Here is a 23,412-nt window from a genome sequence, read left to right on the forward strand (position 1 = left end):
TACTTTCAAACCTCCCCCTCCTTGAGCAGTCCATGGCTCATATAGGTGCCATTTCTATGCCATTTAAAAGAGACTTGAACTTTCACTGTGGCAAGCTGGAACCGCAGGAGTACCATTTGCATAGAAATTTCTGTATAGAAAAAGAATGTGAAATGAAAAAGAGAAGGGTGTATTCTTGCAAAATATATAATTCAATAAATTGTTGCAAGCGGAGCGTTTAAGCAGTAGATGTAAACGAAATACGCGCTTTTGTTGTTCGCTCGGTTGGCTTAGCGTCGACTATGTGGTAAGAACGTAATAAGATTTCGTCACTCCCATTAATTAAATACCAATTTCCGGATTTCTTAAATTCTTCATCAGAATTCAGTTTTACATGAAGTTCGCAACGAGGAAATATAAAGTTTCATCAAGTTGTCTGGCCAATTTAACTTAGTGTTCATTAAAACGGGATCGTAAATCACATCGTGAGGACCCGACGACAGCACGAACGTTCACGAATGGTGACGAACACTGCTTCCGAGAATCTGAAGAAAGCGGCGCAGAATTCGACTCTCTCAACAGCTAGTGAAAGGTGAGAATTTGTGTGTTCTGTGAACGTGTCTGTATTTTGTTTTATTTTTGTAATTCTTTGACGTTTATTTTGGGCATAACGTGAAGACAAAACCCAAGTCGACCCTTAAGTACATTTTAAATCGCCATTCAACTGTGACAGATGAAAGAACGTGTCAAAATAGAACAAGCAGTTGTGAAGATTCGTTCGCTGTGTACTTAAAATTCATAAATTGAAATCGAACCCCAGAATTGACCTATCAGGTCATTGCGAGCTGCTTTTGTTAGTAAGCTGTTCTTTATGGTCAGTATTGGTTTTCTGCGACCGTTCCTCTGATTCGATCGGCCCGGAATGCAACTGCTGAACCGCATCATCAGAATGTTTAGCTTCCAGTAACGAAGATTCGACAGACAGCGCGGACGAAGACTGCCTCCAAACGACGGTTGGACGAACAGCTAACCGGTTTATCACCACAAGGTTTCAATTCATAAGCTCTTGGCTAGAACTGTCAACGAGTTAAGGCTTTTAACGGGTTCTGCAGCATCTCCTAATTACATGTTGTGAGCGAGCGAGCGATTATAACGACATTTGACGGATTGTTCGGACGATATAAGCTTCACAGCCTGTGGCTTCGACATCTGTACTCGTCAGTGGCAGAGTTGGTCATCTCAAGAGCCAATTAAGAGGTTTCACGTTTCTCCTGGCATTTACAGGGATTGTTCGAGTTCACTTCATTTAGTGCTGGTTATCATAGATACAAAATGAGATGTAGCATAAGTGGAATAATTTCGGATTGAGGAATGGCTGAAATCGAACCGAGCGCTCTGAAAGGCTTTTCCATGCAAGCGTGTTAATTATAGGTTGAAATGCGTTACAAGAACTTCCACGAATTTTCCACAAGTTGAGAGGACCACGTTGTAGAGAAGGAAATCATATAAGTTTTGTTTTGTCTGCTTCTGAAAAACCAAGCAAGCGGCCATTTGTAAGACAAGGTTTCCCTTCGCGTCACCGGAAACACGACTTTTAACGATATTTAACTAAGGGAATGACCGAAAGATTGCTTCCAGCAGCGAGAGAAACACGTCAGTTTGTTTGGACTTTAGTGGAGTCGAGAACTTCAATTTTATGATGCATAAAACAAGGTGGTTTGGTTGTACGGTATTGTTTATAATGTATACTTATTTACCATTCTAAAATGTTGTACTTGTGGGTAGAGAAATTCGGCATTGTGTTTCAAAACCATAACAAGCATTGTCAAAAGTTCGCTTTAGTTGTTTTAAGGGGAAACAACTGTCTTTACAGTTTTTGTCGCCTCTTCACCCACAAACATGTTAAGTATAGTCTGTTATAATTTGGAGGAGGGGATCACTGTGGTGCTGTTCATTTGTTGACGGTTTACTGAGTTTGTTTAGTCAAGATTGCCATTAATAATTTCTCTACGTCTATGTCATAATAAAACGTTATAACGTAAGATATAAGTACATGTATCTCTAATTGTGGTGGTTTGACATCACACAAAAAGTTATCAAGCAAGGTGTATTTTTGTGGGAAAAAGATTCTCTATTTTGGTTTATCATGTTATAAACCAGGTCATTGACCTAAATTAAAATAATGAATTGAGTCTTGTAACTACACAAAAGAAATATTTTAGTTAAAATGGTTAAACTTCTAAAGGAACATCTCATTTCATGCGCCAATTCATTGTGCTTTGGCTGTTTATGCTGTACACAAAATGATGCAGAACATTTTGGTGTGCAATTAGTACTAACATATTTGATTCTTTTTTGTTTTAATTCCAGGGCAAAAGATGATTCGGTGGCCTTGCAGTACAATCATATTTATAACAGGGATGATGAAATCCGTAGAAGCACTGGTTCCATTTACGGGGGTGATAGCCCGTCAAAAGTGAAACCGCAATCAATGCATGTCAGAAGTAACAGCGATACAAGTGAAATTAACGTCTCAGTGAGGACTAACTATCCAGATGGGCTAGTTGCGGAAGCCCGCTCTCCAACGGGAGAAAGTTTATTTGCCTTAATCAGAAAGTTTGAGCAGAACATTCAAAATGAGAGAGACTCTGGTTCGAAGTCGTGGTTTTATGATACTGAAAACCAACATTATGTAGATGGCTTCAGAGCTAAGACTGGTGCTAGCTCTGCCAACTCTAGCCCTCTAACAGAAAGACGGACTCCTTTGTTAAGGCGTAAAAACTCACTGAGGAATAACTCATATTTACTGAAGGTTTTTAAAGGTTCTGGAGATGCCAAGGCAGCTGAGGAAGAGTATGGAAACGAACCATCAAGAAAATATTTTGCTCATTATGATTGCCGCAGTATGACAGTTGATTTTGACGAGCTCGCACTTCTACATGCAACACAAGGTGATGGACTTAAAAGGAAGAACAAACGATCAGGAGCGTCGGCTGCTTCAACTAAGGTTACTGCGGCAACAATTGCTGACAGGATGCAAAGGCGAGGGTCTGACTCTAATTCAAGCAATAATGATGATGATGTACCTGACCCCGGTGATGACAAAAGTAATGGTCTTGTTCTTAACTGCCCATATTTCCGGAATGAACTTGGTGGGGAGGAAGAACAAGATCCACAGATTGGATTGACAAGAGATAATGCAGCAGTGATTCAAAACCCCCACGATCCAACACGTCCCAAGGAACCAAAATTAGACACTTTCAGACGGAGATCAACTCTTGACATTTTATTGACTGCATATGATTCTGCCAGAGTGGGAAATTTAAGCAGTGGAACTGGAGTGACAATTCTTGATAATTCAAAGCCAGAAAGTGGTTTCTTGTATCTAGGGGAAAGATTTCACAATGAAGATGGGAGAGTGTTTGAACATGTAGATCATGGATCTTACTATTACAAGAACTTTTTTGTTGGACAAGGTGAGTGAAAACCAGTTAAATCTTGCCCAGAAGTAACTTCAGGGTTGCTTCAATCATCCTTCATAACAGTGTAGACTGAATCAGTAGCCTTGTTATTGAGGTACTTTTAACATTAGATTGAACAGCCTGGGGTTGTTTTAGGCAACATATTTACCCTTATAGTGCCTGTATCCATGGAGGAATATACAGTACATGGGTGTTGGAAAACTCTCAGGGGGGGGGGGGGGGGGGGCAGGGAGGATAATGTGAGATGTACAAGCTTCTCATTCAGGAGGTGGGCGGGTACAATGCAGCAAATTTACCACTAGTTTGCTTTATGCCATGGTACAGTAAGTGAGATAAGCTTTGTGGACAGCCTTTGCTTAAGACGAGACATCACTTAACAACTTTCAGAAACTGCACTTGATATGTAGCTGGGGTCATTGCATCAGGAAACTGTTACTAATAGCTTGTGTAGTGATGCATTTACCTTACTCAAACAGTAACTCATACTGTAGTGCATGAATACTTTTGTTGGTTTTGGAATACCACATCACATTTACAATGGAACATCTATTCATCTTTTTTAAAGTACGTCTGATTTACCTGATTTGGTCATTTGTCACTCATGTTTAGAGCATTTGAATTATCTTGGCATTGATGAAAGATTTGGCCCAGTTGCACTCTCTTTGAAACGTGAAAAACTTGATGAGAGCACGTCCCTAATGAAGTCTGGTGAGTCAGAAGGCAACCAATTCCAGTATCGGATCATTGCAAGGACAAGTGAGGTAATTAATGCAGACCCTTAAGTCAATCTGACAAACTGCTGGGGTTAATCTGGACTAACATTCTATACTCTACATTGTAGCAATGCTTAGACTGTAGCTTCTTGCCACAGAAACTGGGAGTGCTTTCCATTCATTCAAAAATTCTTGAAATTTTGGTATATATATATTTACGTGGTTGGAAAATTTGCAATGGATTTTTTTTTCAGTTTCCTGTGTTTTGGATCTTTTGCACCCTTTTCAGGTTTTTTGGGTTCACAGCCAGGCCAAATTTTGCATCTCATCCAAAATGGCAGGCTCTTTGGAGAAACTTCAAATGAAACTCATTCTGCCTGAATAGGAATTCTGAGCAAAAAATTCCACATTAAGGTTTTTCTAATGTTATGTCATGTTTCCCATTACAGTTAACTACGCTAAGAGGGAGCATTCTTGAAGAAGCTATTCCATCAACATCACGGCATGGCGCAGCACGAGCGTTGCCAGCCAAAGACATTCTTGAACATGTGGTCCCAGAACTTCAGCTTACTGCACTTAGGATGGCCCAACCTGGGGTTAAGGTAGGTGACACAAGTGCAAGTGATCCAAGTGTGTTCATGTATGCACGTTTGACATAGTTTCCTGAGATAGCAGACAAAGCTCAGATTGCTGTTTGTATGAAACATGAGTATGAGAATAAGTTTCTCTTTTTGTTGTTTTTGCACTCATACTTATGTATTTGTATTCCAAATGTACACAACATTGTACAGAGTAGCCTAAAGGCAACATTCTGGTGTACAAAATATCATATTTAATAACTACATGTGTAATAACTGTACTCTACAAGTTACGGTTCTTCTGCCTACTATTATGTAAGGTATTTTATCTATGTTAAGTTTCTAGTGGTTGAAGTTATAAGGGCATTGTTCCATTGTAAACAAAATAGAGTCACATCTTTCCTTGCTTCAAAGCAAATTAATATTTACTGAGGTCACACAGACATGAATTAATTGTTTTTCTTCTCTATTTTTAGGTTCCAGAGCAGCTTATGAAACTGGATGAGCAAGGGGTGAGATAAATGTTGTGTAAAATCTATAATTTTATTCCTGTGTGTGATAGAGTGGAGAGGAAAGGAATAGAGAGAGAGAGAGAGAGAGAGAGGGGAGGGGAAGGTGGGGATATTTCAAACCAAATGACATTACAGTGGTAAACATTTCAGATCTCCAATCATCTCAAATTACAACCACCCTTTGTGACATGTTTGTACTATATGAGCAGCTCTCTGTCAGTGTGGAGCATTTGGAGGCAGAAGTAACAAGTTGACTGTCAACTTAAATTGTCTGTTATATGGTCATGAATATCTATTAGGTAGAGAAATATCCACCTGTGCATTAGTTTTCACCAGAAGAACTTGTCTGGTAAAATAAATGTATGTCGTATATGCACTACAATTCAGTTTTTATGACATCTGTACAACACAGCCTTTTGAAATCTCTTTCAGATGACCAATCAGTATAAAGTTGGTGTGCTGTACTGCAAAGATGGCCAGAGCACAGAAGAAGAAATGTACAATAACCGTAAGTGAAGCAATGTTGTATGTTTGATGATCAAGACTGTAGCATATGGTGTATACCAGGGCTGTTATTAAGGGCCATAACCCATCACAACTGTCAAGGCTGAGTATGCTTGATGGGCCCTTGATACAACAAGTGAAATGCCCTGTTGCCTGTTGTTGATACAATTCACTCACAAAGTAACAAGTGTGTTACAGATGTGAAGATTAAGGCAACAAGTGACTGAAAACGTCACGACAGCCTGGTATACAGTCTGACTACAGCTGTAGGTAAGTTGTAAATAGGTTTTATCATTAGTTAATCTCAATTCACCTTATCATTTCTGTTTGACAGAAACATCAGGCCCAGCTTTTGATGAATTCCTAGACTTGATTGGAAAACGGATTGCACTGAAAGGGTTTGAAGGCTACAGAGCTCAGCTGGATAACAGAAGTAAGGTTACAAAATGCAGTTACAGTATTCATATTAAAGACAGTTTTATAAGGGTTTTGTAATAGGAATTATTATATCTCTGAGTTTGTACGCGCACTGTGATTGGTCAAGTTAGCGGGCCATATTCTACTGTACAGCCTGCTATAATTTAAAGCTGTTTTTGTTACCAAAATGTTTTGTGATTTATCGCCAAGTGTTCTTAACTTTAATAGCAAGTAAAAGTTTGAAACTTTCTTTTATTGTACTTCTCAAATAAATTGTGTATTAAAACCTGCTAACGACTTAAGAGTCATTTAACAACGATTTCAAATTGACTCGTTTTGCTTTCAAGGTGCATAAGAAATTTCAAGCCGTTCATGAACAGAAATCGTTCCCGAACCATCAGACACACAGTATATGAGAAAAGAGATATTTCTTTTAAAAAGTAGATTGTTTCTCAAATTTTGTTCAATTTAATTCCATTGATGTTGACAACTTAGCTGTTCTTTCCAGTACATGTAATCCTGGCACCCATTTTCTGAACTTACCTGACATCTGAAAATTTGATTGACAGATGACTCCACTGGTGAACATTCTGTGTATACACAGTTCCATGGACGAGAAATTATGTTTCATGTGTCCACCCTTTTGCCATGGACTCCCAATAATCGACAGCAGGTATGAAAAATTTATGTTTCCTTCATGCTAATCTGATGAATGAATGAATGAATGAATGAATGAATGAATGAATGAATGAATGAATGAATGAATGAATGAATGAATGAATGAATGAATGAATGAATGAATGAATGAATGAATGAATGAATGAATGAATGAATGAATGAATGAATGAATGAATGAATGAATGAATGAGTACCTTTATTTAAGTGTCAAACTAAAATAGCAGTAAATAACCACTAAATGGGGACACTATAAATAAATTAAAATTTATAAAACTATTTACAATTGATAAAACAAGTATGAAATTAATGAGATTATTTACATGTGCATGATTGTTGAGTGAATTAAGACCCCATTTCCCAGATGGGGAAAAGGACACAAGGATGATGATGATGTTGTTGTTGACGACGACGATGACGATGATGATGACGTCAATGTCAACGCTGACGACGATGATGATAATGAATTTTATCAACAAATACTTTGCAGTACACTCTCTTGTTATGATAACCTGAATATTAGGGTCTCGGGACTTGGTTTATTTAGTTCTCCAAATGACATTTTCATTTGATCCTTTTTGTTGCAGCTCCTGAGAAAAAGGCATATTGGAAACGACATAGTCACCATTGTGTTTCAAGAACCTGGAGCACTTCCCTTCACGCCAAAGAACATTAGATCTCACTTCCAACATGTTTTTATCGTGGTCAGAGTTTTCAATCCTTGCTCTGATAACACCTACTACAGGTATTAAATTTACAATAATATGTTTAAACTTGAATGTAGGAACTAAGTTACTCTGTAATAAGGTAATTTTACCAACAGTCCTTTATTAACAAGGACTACCCAGGATTTGGAAATGGGGGAAGGGGGAGGGGTGGGGTGGGGTGGGGTGTGGTGTATTAGGTGGGGAGGAGAATTCCATATTATTTATGGGGATGGCTGTCAGAATTTTTCCAAGGATCCCCTTAAAGAGGTACAGTACAAGTGGCTTGCTTTCTGAGTAGTACTCTGATTTATTTACACCCTAGAGATTTATACATACCAGTTCTAGCAAAAAAAAAAGCTAAATAATATCTTCTCAACAGTAGGCTTGTATTCATGAAAGGGCTGGTGTAACCTGTATGTTCTGTGATGAGAACTCTTCACCCATCATCTTTCAGCTACATGTATTGGTGCATTTAATGATGATGATAAATTGTTTGCTGTACCCTCTTTAGAGTTGCAGTAAGCCGTTCAAAAGATGTTCCTCCATTTGGGCCAAACATTCCTGCAGGAGCCAAGTTTGGCAAACAGAAAGCTTTTGTAGATTTTCTGCTGACAAAAGGTAAGGAATGTAGTTTATTCTATCGAAGTGACTTCATGTGAAAACACTTATGGATTGAGAACCATGGAAAGGAATTGGAAATGAGACTTGATGTTTTATTTTTGTGTTAATCACAGTGATAAATGCTGAAAATGCTGCACACAAATCAGAGAAGTTCAGTGCAATGGCCACAAGGACAAGACATGAATATCTGAAAGATCTCGCCACAAATTTCGTCACCAACACCACACTTGAGACAGGAGCTAAAGGAAAAGGTAAACAGTAACACAAGTGCATAGCTAACATGCGATATGTTTAGCAAAGTTAATGCTGTTCTTTTGGTGCATCTCTGTTTCTTCAGGTATTTTAAGGTCGACAAAGAAGAAGGAGAAAGTTCGGCCACCCATCAGTCCTGAAAAGGTTTCAAGAGGGGCATTAGTTTGGCAAGTACAGGTAATTCTCTTAAATTTCAGTCTCTTTCCCCTAACGCTTTAGACTGCGAGCAGTCTGACCCTCTTTTGCTCAAAAATCCAACACAAGTGAGGGGTCGTGAGCGTGTGAGCTTGATATGTGAAGGCGCAAACTGCAAGTAGTGCGGGCATTGGCTACACCGCTCACCGCCCGTATGTCACGCTTGCAGTCACACTTGCACATTCACTTGTTTTGCGCCCTTCCCCACAGACTTTCCAGCAAAGGAGAGACTGCTTGCAGTCTAGTAGAGCTTTTATTATATAAATTTATGGTTTTCTAAAGGAACTGAGGTTGTCATGTCTCAATAATGGGACCAAAGTTGTCATGTGATGATAATTTTCTGGAGAAAAGTTAGACAGTGGTATACTTCTTTTCTTTCGTGTGAATTTACAGTACTGACTGATATGGGAAACAAACATTGCAGGTTGAAGACTACAGGAACTCCTCCATGATCGACTGCAAGATGGGAATCTCTGCTGATACTTTGGTGTTGGTCCATTCTTCTACCAAGGTAAGCAATGAGACATGACACAGAGTTGTTTTACATGTGTACTTCAGTCAGTAGCCTGTAGGACAGCAGGGCTGAAAGATTCTCAGTAGACCATGAGGCAGACTTAAGACATACATGGCTTTTCATAGAATTCTTCTAGCTGTTTTAGCATTCATGATCCAATTTTGTTTTGTTTTATTCTGTGCAGGAAGTCATATTTAGCATTCCAGCTAAGTCTGTGATTGGATGGACCTCCCTCTCACAAAGGTACAATACGACACAATACGATAACTTTATAAATTTATACATGGTATTACCATCGGTCTGTTTATGATAACCAACTAGCTACCTATCTTCATATCTACAATCAAAGAATAAAAAAATTCACCCCCAAAATGATAAAAACTGCTCTTCGTGGACACAGTGTAAGAGATTGTTGGTGACAGATTATATTACAGGTATTATATTGTATAATAGGTATTGTATTGTTTTTTTTCGTGTTGTGGAAAAACGTACAAGGTTAAGACTTTGTCCCTTTAAGGCACAACGTCCTAATCTTGAACGTTTTTCCACAATGGTGAGAGCATTCGCCTCCCACCAATGCGGCCTGGGTTCGATTCCCGTCTGTTGCTATATGTGGGTTGAGTTTGTTGTTGGTTCTTGCCTTGCTCCAAGGGTTATCTCCGGGTTCTCCAGTTTTCCGCCCTCTGCAAAAACCAACATCTCCAAATTCTAATTCGACCAGGAGAGAGGACCTGCATGAAAACCAGCCAAGGCTGATATGGCTTCCTCTTGAAATATTGTAATTTATTTCTGTTATTATTTTTGTTTTCTTGCAGCATTAAAGTGTTTTACGGTAGTGGAGACTGCCTGGTGTTGAACATTCCAACATCTGACTCGGATGACATTCCAGAGATTGTCAGAAGACTTGAAGAAATTTCCATCGGTTGTCAGGTAAAACAGATATTCCTACCAGGATTTCTTGTCGCGTCGCTGCTTTATGTATGTATCTACATGACTAAATGCCAGTCTAAATTCTTGAAATCCAAATTTAGCAAAGACTTTACCAGAACGAAATTATCTTTTGTTGCAAGCCGTACATGTACTGTATCTATATGTATAGTGCCTCAGTGTGAAACTTTTGTTGTCATCGAGGAACTGTTTCGATAACGTAATGCACGCACATGTACGTACCTTGGCAACAGATTGTTGATATCTAGTGTTGTATGAAAGCCCCTGTTCTCGTCACTTTCAGACCCAAACCATGACGTTACGGCGGAATACTGTGGGTCAGTTAGGATTCCACGTCCAGTTTGAGGGACTCATTGCAGATGTCGAGCCGTCTGGTTTTGCCTGGCAAGCTGGACTGCGGCAAGGATCTCGGCTGGTGGAGGTTTGTTACTTACTAACTGCTTAAGCTAAGACAAGCTATTGTATCATGAATAATGTCGAGTTTGAAGCTAGCAACGCTGCTAATGGGAAAAGGACGTATTTACAATTGGGAATGGAACGTAGAATTCATGGAAATGAAGAGCTTTAATCCTTGTAGTTTCTCAGTGTTTCATGTGTGATGCTAACATTGGCATAATACAGCTAAACATGGGTAGATAAATTCGTTAAAGTTTAATTCTTCGAACTAGAGTTTTTCTGAAATTACGGATGTGCAAGTTTTTGCTGGAGACTCTGAGGAGGTACGCCTCCACACTATGACTGCTGTGAGTGGTGGTTTGATAACGTATTGCTTTCACGGAGTCACTGCATCGGCATTGTAGATCATAAGTTTGTGTTTAGTGTGATTATTTCCTTATTGATAACTTAATAACTTATGATTACTATTTATCAGATTAATGGGATGATTGTAGCCACTCTGAGTCATGATCAGATGATTGACATATTACGCAAGCCAGGATCGGTATCTGCAGTCATCGTGCCTCCATTCCAGAGCGGCAAGCCGAGAAAGTGAGTTTTATTTGTCTGCCATCCTTGCTGTAACCTACTTATGTCCTTTTGTGTTCCTCCAGGGTTATCCTTTCCGTGTTATGTCTTTTTTTCCCCGAGGGATATCAAACTCCGTCCCTTGTATCCACTCATTGAATTTGCTCCCCCCGACATTGCTTGTCTCAATCTCCCTTGTTGTTCCCCCCCCCCCTCAAGTTATGCCAACCCCCTTACCTGTCTCATTTCATACACCCCTTACGCATCTAATCCCACAGCATTTTCTTTCCCAGGGGTATCCAGCCCCTCAGGTGTTCCTACCCCCTTACGTTTCTCACTCAAAGCACCGCTTACGCATCTAACCCCCATGGCATTTTCTTTCCCCAGGGGTATCCAGCCCCTTAGTGGTTCCTACTGGACCTCGTCCAGTCGTGCGTCAGTCACGACCATGTCGTCGTTCGGCAGCGCATCATCTGTAGCAGAGGAAGCGGAGTCACGTGATCTCTCGGCAGCCTCCAACTCGTCCATATCAGCTCCTGACAACGGACGGAAGCAGCCATCAAAAGGATCGTCAAAGAACGGAGTGAAAGGAAAGGAAAGTCCGTGGATCAAACAAGCGAACTCAACACCTTTGGAAGCTAGGTTAGAATAAACAGAATGAAAACTATTATCTTCAGTTGTTGTGCACAGGATTTCATTTTGCATAAAAAGATCTTTTAGATATTCGTCGGCATTGTGCAAATTTTCCCTAATTTGGTCTGTAATAACAATGCCTAATGCCACGGAGCCTATTTCATCGAATTTGAATTGTAAATAAATTTAATTTTATGTAACTAAGATATACTTGGGGTCAAAATAGTGTCCCCAATTAGTTTTTTCTGAAGGTAAATACTCTTTGACACTTAATTAGTCTTTCTTTCTTTTCTCTTTCTTTCTCAACCTTTTTTCACTCGTGAACAATCGTCTGCTCCGTTCAGCTAGAACGCTAGGTCCTTCAAGTCTCTAGTGTTAAGGTTTCCATGTTTTGTTTCTTTCAGAGCTATGTACCCAGGCTCCTGTCCTCCGGATCAACCCGGATCCCCTGGGGCGAGCTCAGCGTCTTCTGTCAGCGGTAGCACGTCAACACTCCACGAAACGCCGCGACAACAAGGCGCTACATACGGGGCTTCCTATACAGTTACAAGCATAACGCCTAGCGAGGAAAGACTCCAGGGTGCCCCTGAAGCACATGAGGGACCAAAATGGAGCGGGTTCGTTGCGCTTGATTCAGAACCACGCCCCACCAAATCTGTGGGCGTGACATTAACGGCCCATACAGCGTCAGGTACGTTATATGCCATTGCGAGTGGACCCTCATCTCCGCCATTGTCTCCGCGCACTCCAGAGACCCCCATATTTGGAAGCACTTCACAGAGACATCGGAGAGTGGTCCTGAATGGACAGGGACATGGGGATACCCCTTCCAGGTTGGAGGGAAACGCGCAAGAAACCCGAACGCCGGCGGATAGTTTCGGAACTCTTCGAGTGAACATTGATCCTATAGCTTCAACGCCCAGTAATGGTAACACGAGGGAGCAGAGTCTTGAAACAGCGGATGGTGAGAAGATGCAGGCTGCTGCTATGCCTTTCAAAGAAACTAGTCTTGGTGCGGTCATCACGACCGTCAACACTTACAAACAGAAACAAAGTTATGAAGACATTACTGAGGCGACCATGTCTGACACGGTAGATCAGATCGAAAGAGCGTTTGGATTTAAAACTCCCGACATGATCGCAAACGGGACAGGGAGTCTGGAGCGGACTGGCAGCAAGCGGTTGAAAAACGGCAATAGGAGTCCTTCTAACTCCATGCAGGACCTGCATTTGACGCGCAGAGCGCAGTCAGGAGAATCGCTCAACCGAAACAGGAGCAGCGACGATGAAGAATCTCCTGCAAACATTCTGAAACGGTTGTCAAAAGAAGCCAATAAAGAACACGATAGAGTTCTTCAGAGAAAGAGCGAAGGTGATCTGCCTCAGAACGTGATCAAAAGCAAGACTGCTACAGTGATGGAAGCATCACCAACATCAGTTGAAGTCAAGAAGGAGGCCATGCGGAAATCAGAGTATGAGGCGCGTATGGCTGCGCGAAATCTGCTCATAGAACGACTGGAAAACCATAGACAGTCTCTTGAAGGCGACAACGTGGAAGGCATTAAGATCTACCACGCCAAGAGCAGAAGCACTCCGGTTGACGGCGGGAGGGCCATGAACGGCGGAAAACTCGCAAGACCGCGTCAATCATCCCAAGATGAGAGCGCCAGGATGTTGTCTTCAGAGAGGGACGGCGGGGATGCTGTTAAGATGGCGCACCACTCCAGGCGGAAGAAATCGTCCGAGTCTCCTCATGTCAAAGTTCGAACTCCAGACAGCAGTCGAACCGCTAAACCTGTGGTACGCTCCGAAAGAAAAATCCGTCTGACAAGTTCTACGAGTTCGGGCTCCCATGCTGTCGACAAATCTCAAACAGTTCCTCGTCAAAGATCGAGCAGACGACAAAGACATGTTTCCAAACAATTGGTTGCAGCGGCTGGTGGGAATTCGGACTCTTCTGATGAAGAAAGCAAGGCACGGTTAACCCGAGGCGGGGATTCTGTCGACGCTACTCCGACAGTGGCGGGAAAACTGCACTTTACTCCTGACAGGAACAAAAAGTCTTCTAGTCTCCCGCGCGAGTTGGAGGCAGGAACTTCGCCACGCGCGAGTGACTCGCGCGAGATTCGCAGTCATCGCACGCACTCTCATTCCCATTCCTCGCATCTCAAAGGAGCGCGGATTACCAAGATTAAAATGAGCGCCAGCGAAGAACCAAATGATTCAATCGTGGATCAGACTTCGCGGCTTTTACACGCCACAAAAGGTGTCAAATATGATAAAGGTTCGTCTCTTGTTATAGCAGAAGATGTGCTGCATTCTCTTACACGCGCGTCAGATCTGCTTCATCACCAGTCATCTGCTTCTAGGGAGGAGAGGGACAGAAAGGATAAGGACAAGTCACTAAGCAGAATAAAGGCACCGGGTAAGTGTCGTGGGGATGGTAAGGGATGAAGAAGGGAGGGGAGGGAGAGACGTTCCTTGACATGGCAGCGTCAACAAAGGCAGAAATTCGCTTACGTTCGCGGGCTACCTAGAGCCAGAACTCTCAGAATTTTTGCCCTTCCTCAGTTTCTGTTAATGTGTGTCATTTTGTCCCTGAAGGATTAGTGGTAGATGCTTGCATGATGTTAGAAAATCACATACTAAGTAGAAAATGGTGTTGAATAGTTTGATTTGGCCAACTACAAGGTTGGATCTGAAATGGGGGACAGTTTTGTGATCAAGTATGAAAAAGGGCGTGGAAATGGGATTAGCTTTTGAGAACTTTTTGATAAACCCACCTCCACCCAAAATTCCGGAAAGTATCCGCTCTGCTGGGCATGGGAGAGATTGAGTTAAAATTACAAACTTTGTGATTTTGAGTATGAAAAATGTTAGAAATATGAAGGCGTGGGATGCATTTCTGATCTGCGCGCGTCTCTTGTTCTCTCTCCTGATCTTACTGAGAAAAATGTTCTACCGTTTAAATGAGATTTGCTTGAAAAACGAATTGAAATCTGTGGATAAAACCATAGTGTGTGACCATTCAAATGAAAGCTATTGAGCAGTACAGTACTTTCATTTGGTACAAGGTGGTTCTAACTTTTAAGTCTGTGGACAAACCCTAGTGCGTGGCCATTCAAACGAACGCTAGTCAGCAGTGAGTTCGATTCGTTTGTAGCAGTTATAGTTTTCACTATTGAACGTGATTAAAAAATTGGATTTGGTGAAAAATGTTGTTAGACTTTGACATACGCCGATGTTGCGCAAGGGGTCGTAAAGCAAGATTAAATCTTTGTCACAAATTAATGAGGAAAACCAATATTACGAAGTCATTAAGTGTTCATCCGGTCTGAACATTATGCAGGAAATGCAGGAGGGCGAAAAAAAATTAAGCACCAGTTGTATCCATTTTGTTGTCGACATTTCAAGTGAGTTATTTTTGGAAAACATCGAGAATCTAACGTAATATTGTCATTACGATTGACTCTAGACGTGCCGCACATATCACATAGAAGTGATTGTTTATATTGCGTAATCGACGGAAATAGTTCTGGAATATTTGCGTGACATTAGAAGGTGACAACCCGTTTATTGATTCGGCGAAAGGTATTCAATTTCGTAAACACAAGAGCCATGAGTGTTGGGAGAACAGAATACGCTATGGCCAGAAGAAAATGGGATTTAGGCACTATTTTTGGAATCCCCAAGTCATGTCTACAACCGCAGTATCCAAGGAATTTGTATAAGAACAACTTAATTGGTGGAAGTAAGTTTTTAGCAGCTAAATTCTACAGCTTAGTTTAATACATCTGATGGGAACGCCTGCATTGTGTGCCCTCTGACATTACCAGCAAACTGCAACAGAAGGATTATTTATTTCGCAGCTTCAAAGTTAAATCTTATTCGCCTTAATTCAAAAGAGATTGCGTGTTTTAAGTGAAGAGCTAGCTGTTACACAAAGTGTTTTGCGGCATTTAATTACTTAGCGGCTGTACAATGGAGCAATCACTCGCGCACTAATTATGTTTACACGAACGTGATGAATTGAATTTTTACTTTATTTGGGGTTAATTGCATTTTTTTCTTGAGAGAAACTAATCTTTGACAGCAATTTTTGCTGTTTTGGCATAGTATCCAAGCAATTCGAAGTCTTGTGGTACTTTCGCCGCATATTCTAACATGCAATCTGTGTGTGTTTTATGAGATTCATTGCTCGAAGCTAATCGTAAAGTTAAGATAATTTTGTCTACAACTATTTGCATGAAGTCGTTAAAGTTTTGAAGAATCAGTCAAGAAATATATCTAGAAGTTTCGTGGTTTTTACAATTAGGGGATTATGTTCGAAGCAATTTCCTTTTGAAATTGAAACAATGAGTCGAGTTGAAATCAAATGCAAAGTCAGTGTCTTTAAAATTAATATAAATGATAGTTTTCTGGCGCTGTGCCGAGTCTTAACTTTTCACAACAGGACTCTCTCTGCACTTAATTTTTATGTCTAATTCTTTTGTACTCGAACTCCACTTTTAATACCACTCCTGCGAAGTAATTTTGTACAAGTGTTTCCCTGCTGTGTTAAAGCTTCCTACATGCAAGTTCGGCTGCAATCCGCGTGATGTCATCTGGCACTCAAGAGGTTAAAATGTCCTTCTGACAACAGGGTGTGTGTATTTTGTTGTGCGTTTTTTGCCAGCTAAATATTGAAATAGTTATATTGTTTTAAGAATGTTTGAGTGGTGGATATGGTGCATATTTACATTCGTTTTGTTTTTCTGCATCTTGTTCCCGTGTGTTTTTATTTCGTTCCGAGCAAACGGAAGGAAGTTGTAAAATGTTTGATCTGTTGAAGTTGTTGGTTGTCCGGTCCTCGATCTTCCCTTGCGTGGCTACAGAGGCTGCATTCATCTCTCGGCTGAGTTGTGTATTTCTTTTTAATGAAAACAAACCTCGCGAAACATAACAAAACACGTTTTCCTCTCGGTTGCGTGACCTGCGTTTCGTGTGCTGCACTCACTGTATGTAGACGTGCTGGTTTCCTTTAAGGGCGTGACGTGTAGCATCACGCAACGTTTGATAAAGGGTGGTTAATTTATCTACAACGTCTGACTCGTATCTGCGTTATTGACCTCTTGTTATCTCTGAGAGAAATAAGCTACGTAGTAAAGCGGGCATCAAGGTTATCAACATCGAGAACAATGCGAACTCCATTCTGCATAGATTGAATGATACCGTGTTTTAGTGGAATTTTAGTGGAGTAAGCGTTCCCATACGAATAACTTTTTCTGCTCTCTGGCCGCGCGCAAATTGGAGAGAGTCGATTTGCGCGCGGCCAGGGTGCGGAAAAAGTTCGGTACGGGAACGCAGGCTAACCTAAATCGGAAGTGCGTTTATGTTTGAGTTATAAATAGCTTATAACGTAAGTATAGAAACTTGCATGGCATTCAAAAAATGTAAATATTTCAGCAAATTTCATAAATTTTTACATTTTTAGGTTGTACTTTGGTATATTGACCAAATGATCACGCTCTTCTGTTTTAGTATCGTTTTTTGGTTGCATTGTCGACCTGTTGAGTTCGAATCGTGTGTTCGAGAACGTTATGGTTTTTACGCGTGTGACGTTGTGCGATAAAGTAACACAAATTTAAGACAACTGTAGCTGTCGTAGTTCTGCTTCTGAAAAAAGGGACATACAGCTGTGGAAATATTTAAAATATGCTAAAATGTTTCGTATCGGAAGTCAGTGTATTGCTGTGGTTTCATTACTTTATCTCTCACCCGCTATTTCTGAAATCTTAGAATTAGAATTAGAAATCTTAGTTTCAAGTACAGACAAAATGAATTTGTTTTATGACTGTACGGTCGAGTATTGACAAACTAGTGGCCCTCAATGCGAATTACAGCCATACTACCATAGCTTTTTGAGTATCTTCTTTTGTTATTTAGTTATGTTTCAAAGCGATTTCGAGATTTCTCTGGATTTTGAAGTTGTCATTTAGCGGCGTTGCGCAAGGTCCTTGAAGAGTTTGAGTTTACCTGCTTCAGGCTTTCACCTCGCGCCAAAAACGGCTGAAATAAAGCGAGCGTACTGGACTACCATTCGTGGACTTCTCTTACAATTGAGAAGTCCAAAACAAACTAGTTGTTTTTAAGCCAACAGAGATGATGGAAGAGAAACACAGCAGGAGCATTGGTGACCTTAAAATTAAGATCACTTTGTTAATGGCGTAACCTTTTTGTTGAATGGTTTGTCCTGATAAGATCATGTTGTATTGATAGCATCTTCACTTGTTCGTCAACATCTGATATGTCTAACAATGACAAGTAATTCTTGAAAACATAATTAACCCTTCCTATTCCATGTCGGTGTTTTGTCAACATCCGTCTTTTTGCCTCCAAGCACTTGAAGGTCTTGAAGGTGTGGTCGGAAAACCTTCCTGCGGAAATTCTTTTTTATAAGTTATTTCTCCCGTCTTGTTCTGCCCCCAGAAATGAGGCGGTCAAATTCTTGTGTAAAGGTTTAGGCTTAAGTTGAATTATGAACTGATGAATAATGTAAAACCTGTGGAAGATGGCTTGTTCCATCAACATCAATTAGCACCGTTAAACAAAGATCGACGTCTATTTTCTTCTTACAATATTCGTACATTGTCGAGTAGACAAGTGTTGAGAATAACGAACATCATCAGGAGGGAAATCGTCTTAATGTAAAACCAGTTTCTCACAGCTAATTTACAAAGAAATGTTCGACAATGGGTAAGGAGAATCTATCGTTTGAGACTGAGAGTGAAAGTGTTGTCAAAATTCAAATGAGGCACTGTTGCTCCAGAACTGTCTGGTGCGATAATTTAACGAATCCCTGACCGCCCGCAGTTTCTCTCAAAAGACTCGCTCTACCGTAATAAACAAGCCTGCGGCTTTGATTGTTATTACCACAGCGTCCTGAAATGGACAACAATGGCGCCTCGTGAACGCTTGCCTCTCAATTTCCGTAGCTAGATATTTTCGCCATGCCTGTGTCTGATCCAACGCAGCCAAAACCTGCCCGAATACTGTGGCGAACGAATGTTCGGCCATCATCGGCCGGTTCAGGTGAGGGACCGCCACTTCAATTAGCATGCAATCTTCAACCGAAGGCACTCGATCTAAAGTTGTTCATGTTTTTTTCTGTTGTACTGCAGGTCGCGGCCGCTCTCACGGACCTCACAAGTTTTATATCCCTGTTGTTCCCAGGAGACATAGCTTCGACGAGAGAATATTTGCCGCGCCGGTAAGTGAAGTTTTTGCATTCCGTTTTCAACATACGTCGTTCTTGGAATGTTTGTATAACGTGCGAATTCACTGGATTAAAGATAAACCTTCTTAAATGTTGCATAGCGTTGCACTTATAACTGCAAACATTGTGACGTGGTGTGTTAATGCTCTTGGTTGTGGCAAAATCTAGTCTGCGACAGTGCTAACTTGCAAAATGCCAGTTCCTTAAGTCACAACAAAAGTTGGGGTTAGGTTGTTAGTCTTGAATAATTGAAACAAATGCGGTTGATATTATTATTGTTTGCATACATGCGGTCTCTGACAGCATACACGGGTCTACACGAGCTGCTTCAGTGTCAGGATTTATTGTGAAGATACACGTATTGTACTTGTTTTGTTGCGACTGCCAGTGTGTATGCTGAAGGCTGAGAGTTCAGTTTCCTCATATCAAAGCTCTTTGGTGGTGTGGGAAGAATGCTGTTGCAATTACGTTGAAATGGTTTCAAATCACTGAAACAGAACGCACAGCGCGAACAAAAATGACCACTCATGAGAAACTGAAATAATTAGTGCAGTTGAAGACTGTTTTAGTTTTAAAGATCCGTATTATATTTTGGCACTTTTTTTTCAAATCACTCTCACACACTCGTCCTTAAATTCTCCGTGTGTTAGGTTTCTTCATGCCTTTTCGATAATACATGGTTCACTGACCATATCTAGGAATTATTTTTGTCTGTGACGTGATTGTAAATGTTCGCCCATTCTGTCCAATCTGTTAACTTAAATGTTTAAGCTACATGAGGTGTTTCCACTTGCTTGTTCCGGCCTTGTTTAACTTGTATTTGTACGTGAAACCGAGCTAAGATCGTTAACTTGCGTGTGTATCATAGCTTCTTATCTGGCCATCGCCAATGGGGTCGTACCCAATTGTCAAAACCTACAAAGTTGGCTGGAATAGCGATGCGATACGCAGTTTAAATACCTTTCACTGCCAAGAGTGCTCAGGGTCAAAATTAAAATAAAAAAAAAATTCATTTTGCCAAATGCAAAAAAAAAAAAAAAAAACGAAACAAAACAAATAGCCGGTCACATGAAAGTCCTGCTGAAAGAATTCATTTGAAGAGTAATTACTACACTATGTAGCGCTCGTCCATGCACTTAGATTATAAGTTGTATTGTGGGATTCAGCACATCGTGCCACTGCAGCCTAATTAGGTCGAGTCGAATCAAACTCTCCAAAAATCGTTTTCTTTCGTTTTCAAATTAGCCAGCTTCCAAGATGTTAATTATAACAGTTAAATCTTTAAATTCTTTAATGGATTTTTTTCATTCTTTGGTTGAGTAGCGTTAACACAGGTTACCCCGTACAAGAGCAATATATTCTGTACGACCAAATATCGTCCTCTTGTTCTCCATCACCATCAAAGATAAGCAAATCGTATCACTTCAGAAGTCAAGGAGGCCTTATTTATTACTTTAAATATTCCTAAGTCACGCACAACTAGTTGATTTGTGAATTCAATGGACGCTGACAATAACAACAAATTGAAAAAGTTATTGCAATTTAATTCTTTTCTAAAAATAGTAACGTTAACTTTCTTGTTTACTTGTTTTGTCTTTTTACAGAGTTCCAAAGGAAATTCTGGTGAAAGGTAAGTCTTGCTTGCTGCGAAACAGAAAAAAACATTTTTAGACTTCCGGTCGTTTTGAACACGATTTGAGATCTTGGGTGTTTCGCAGCGTAGTGTAGCTCCGCTACATGTAAACAAATTGGTTGTATTTTCTAGAAAGGCACTGATCCGTGGCCTCACTAGTTACTCAGTTGCATGTTGACATAATTCTCCTTCAGTAAAGATGTTTTACAAGCGGCTTTTGCATTAAGTTCGCGTTTCACTGACTCTTGTTCTATGGTTGACCTGTACAACCCAGTCGAGAGCCTTTCGCGTGTGCACTACTCAATCAAAGTAAAGACATCAGTTCTCTACACCAATCAAGTACAATCAGGATTTGGCACAAACGACAATTCCCGCTCTTGCACATGTCACGTGCTTTGTTTCCAGGGTTCTGATTGGTTTGTGACTCAGGCGTGTGAACTTTGCTTACTCGTTAGAAAACTGTCCCAGCTATATAGACAGTGTCATGTATTATCAAAGCAAAGGCTTGGCCTTGTAGGGAAGGCTAATGTTAGGCTTTATCCTTAATGCTAGCAAAATTCTAGGTGTTCATGTATCGGTGTTTAATATTCATTTCAGTTTGCTCACAAGGGAGAGCATCGGAAAAGAGGCTGAGCTTGAAATGAAGCTTGCCATTGTGTCAAACGCTTTGATGAAGGTGTGTTGGAGTTTTTATTTCACATCCCTATAGGAGAATCTTTGTTTACAACTTCACACTGAATGTTTGTCTTTTTCTGAACAGGAGGGAGAAGACAAACAACGCCTAGATTCGGAATTACGAAGACTGCAGAGAGAAAACAAAAAACTGCAAGAAGATCTTCGGACAGCTTCGCATCAGCTTCGGAAGTTCAGCGAGTGGTTTTTCACATCGGTCGAACCTAGCAACACGTAATGAACAGAAAATGTTTATTTTTTAAAGTACCTGCATCATTCACGGAGTAAAAATTCTTGTAATTGTATTATTAAACATAAAACAAGTAACTTAAACAAAAGAAAAGTAAGTATTCTCTACAGAGATTAGCTGGCAAAATATTGTATTTTCTTAGCGATAAAAATACACGATAAAAAAGATAGTAGTATAGAAGTTAATATTGTAATATTTTGAAGGCCGTTTAACTATAGTTCTATTGTTCAAATATGGTACATTTACCCAACGATTTGATACAAAATGTAAGCAGACGCGATCGACATTTTGGTTTCGCCGTTTTCATATGCAATTTGCCGGTGAATTTTCAGCCGAGAAATGTTTTTATTTAGGTAGGCAACTCAACCTATGGCCTTTTTGGCCTTGGTCATATTTCTAAGAGTACCTTACTCGAGAGCTTTTTGATGCGGGGCATATTCGTATCCACTTAACGCCGCGTTGTTGTTCAGGGGTGTGGCGCTTATCCGTTAATTCTCTTCACGCATTTCTATCAACGTTCCTTGTGAGAATTTAGTTGTTCATCAAGGCATTTCACCAAGATTATGATCTATGTTCTCAATACCTGGCTGCGAAAATTTGTGTACGGGTTGTCACTGGATATTGGCCATGTTAGTCGGATTTCTTTTATGTCAAACAGAAACCATCGTAAGTAAGTAAGTTGAAGGAAACAGACGATAATCCCGCGCGGGCGGGATAACGCCATCTTTCCCGCTCGGGTAGCCAATCACAGCGCAGGTTTTAGTTCTTCTTGTACCGCGCTCGGAGCTAGCCATAATTATAATAAATATGGATATTGTAAGGAGAATGTTTGTGTTCATTACTCGAGATTAAGTGTCTTTCTTGGATGATTATAACCTGTTAAAACACGCATTACTGCATCGTTGCATTGTTAGATCATGATAACAAAGCTGCCTGGTGAAGAATTCGTGAAACGTGCCATTATTTCTAGACAGTTCTCTGACCGCAGATATAGAAGGTCATGCAAGCGATGTTCAGACTGGAAAATGTTCCATTTTCAACGTACCGGTATTTTTTTTTTTCAGTTTTACCATTTTATATCTCCTTTGTTAAATATTCCAGTGTAGTTGTTTGTTCATAAGCTATTTAAGTGTACAATTCGGAACGTTTTAGCATCAGTAGTTTATAATTCTCGTACCCAGGACTTCCACGATCACATTTTTAGTGACCCAAAGGCGGGGCCTGGGTATAGTTGTCATTGTAGGTTGGCTTTGAAGCAATATTTTTCTTGCAGAAGGGAATAATTTGGAGAAAAATATCGTTAGTTATTTGCATATTCAATCGAAACATGCGCTGAGTAAAGACCTAACGTCAACACTCGGGTTTCCATATTGTTTCCCATAGAAGCAGTTGGAAAAACCTGTTGACTATCATGGCAATTTATCTGTTGATAATTTACGTAATTCTCCTGACGTGTGTGAATGATTATGTATTAATATTCATGAAAAGAAATTGGGTTGTGATCACTCTTAAAGATAAAATTAAAATTGAGCTTAGTATTTCCTAAGCAAACTTAGTCTTAAGGACCAGAGAGGAAAATTTTGTAAAAGATCTGTTATATGCTTGTACAAAGCTTCAGGAACGGAAATAAAGAGAACCTGAGTTATAAATAATAGATTTTTGAAGATTTATTGAAGGAAAATCAAAGATCTGATTATTTTAATGCGTGCATGGGTACAAAGTAACCTGTACGCATTGGGAGTCTGGAATCTACCAACTTGACTTGGCTAATGGCCAAGATGAGCTCGCAGGGAATCATGGTGGTTGTCTCGCAATTTTGTTTCGCCGTTGCGCGGCGTGTTCCGCCTACACTTTGAATCTTGTTTTTCACTCTTTGTGGATTCCCTATGGCTATTTCCACGCACGTTCG

The 23,412-nt window shown here is 40.3% G+C and overlaps 1 protein-coding gene across 3 annotated transcripts; it reads left to right on the top strand.

Moving 5' to 3' along the window:
* Positions 1–375: 375 nt before the first annotated feature.
* On the top strand, positions 376–23,155 carry LOC110069032 (uncharacterized). 3 transcript variants are annotated; one of them, XM_020776470.2, is made up of 23 exons: positions 376–571; positions 2,350–3,455; positions 4,071–4,222; positions 4,624–4,776; positions 5,229–5,264; positions 5,697–5,772; positions 6,103–6,201; positions 6,755–6,858; positions 7,448–7,605; positions 8,079–8,185; positions 8,302–8,439; positions 8,526–8,617; positions 9,060–9,146; positions 9,334–9,392; positions 9,965–10,079; positions 10,381–10,518; positions 10,969–11,084; positions 11,448–11,702; positions 12,098–14,118; positions 18,854–18,942; positions 20,553–20,578; positions 21,179–21,257; positions 21,342–23,155. In XM_020776470.2, the coding sequence occupies exons 1-23, from the start codon at positions 498–500 to the stop codon at positions 21,489–21,491; spliced, it is 5,430 nt and encodes a 1,809-aa protein (XP_020632129.2). In that variant the 5' UTR covers positions 376–497; the 3' UTR covers positions 21,492–23,155. The 3 variants fall into 3 exon arrangements, with proteins under 3 accessions (XP_020632129.2, XP_020632131.2, XP_020632130.2); XM_020776472.2 differs by lacking the exon at positions 376–571 and adding an exon at positions 969–1,708; XM_020776471.2 differs by lacking the exon at positions 376–571 and adding an exon at positions 969–1,692.
* The last annotated feature ends 257 nt before the right edge of the window (positions 23,156–23,412 follow it).

The sequence above is a fragment of the Orbicella faveolata genome, unplaced genomic scaffold (assembly GCF_042242905.1).
Source record: "Orbicella faveolata isolate gen_17 unplaced genomic scaffold, um_ofav_v1 contig_15, whole genome shotgun sequence".
Classification (NCBI taxonomy): domain Eukaryota; kingdom Metazoa; phylum Cnidaria; class Anthozoa; order Scleractinia; family Merulinidae; genus Orbicella; species Orbicella faveolata.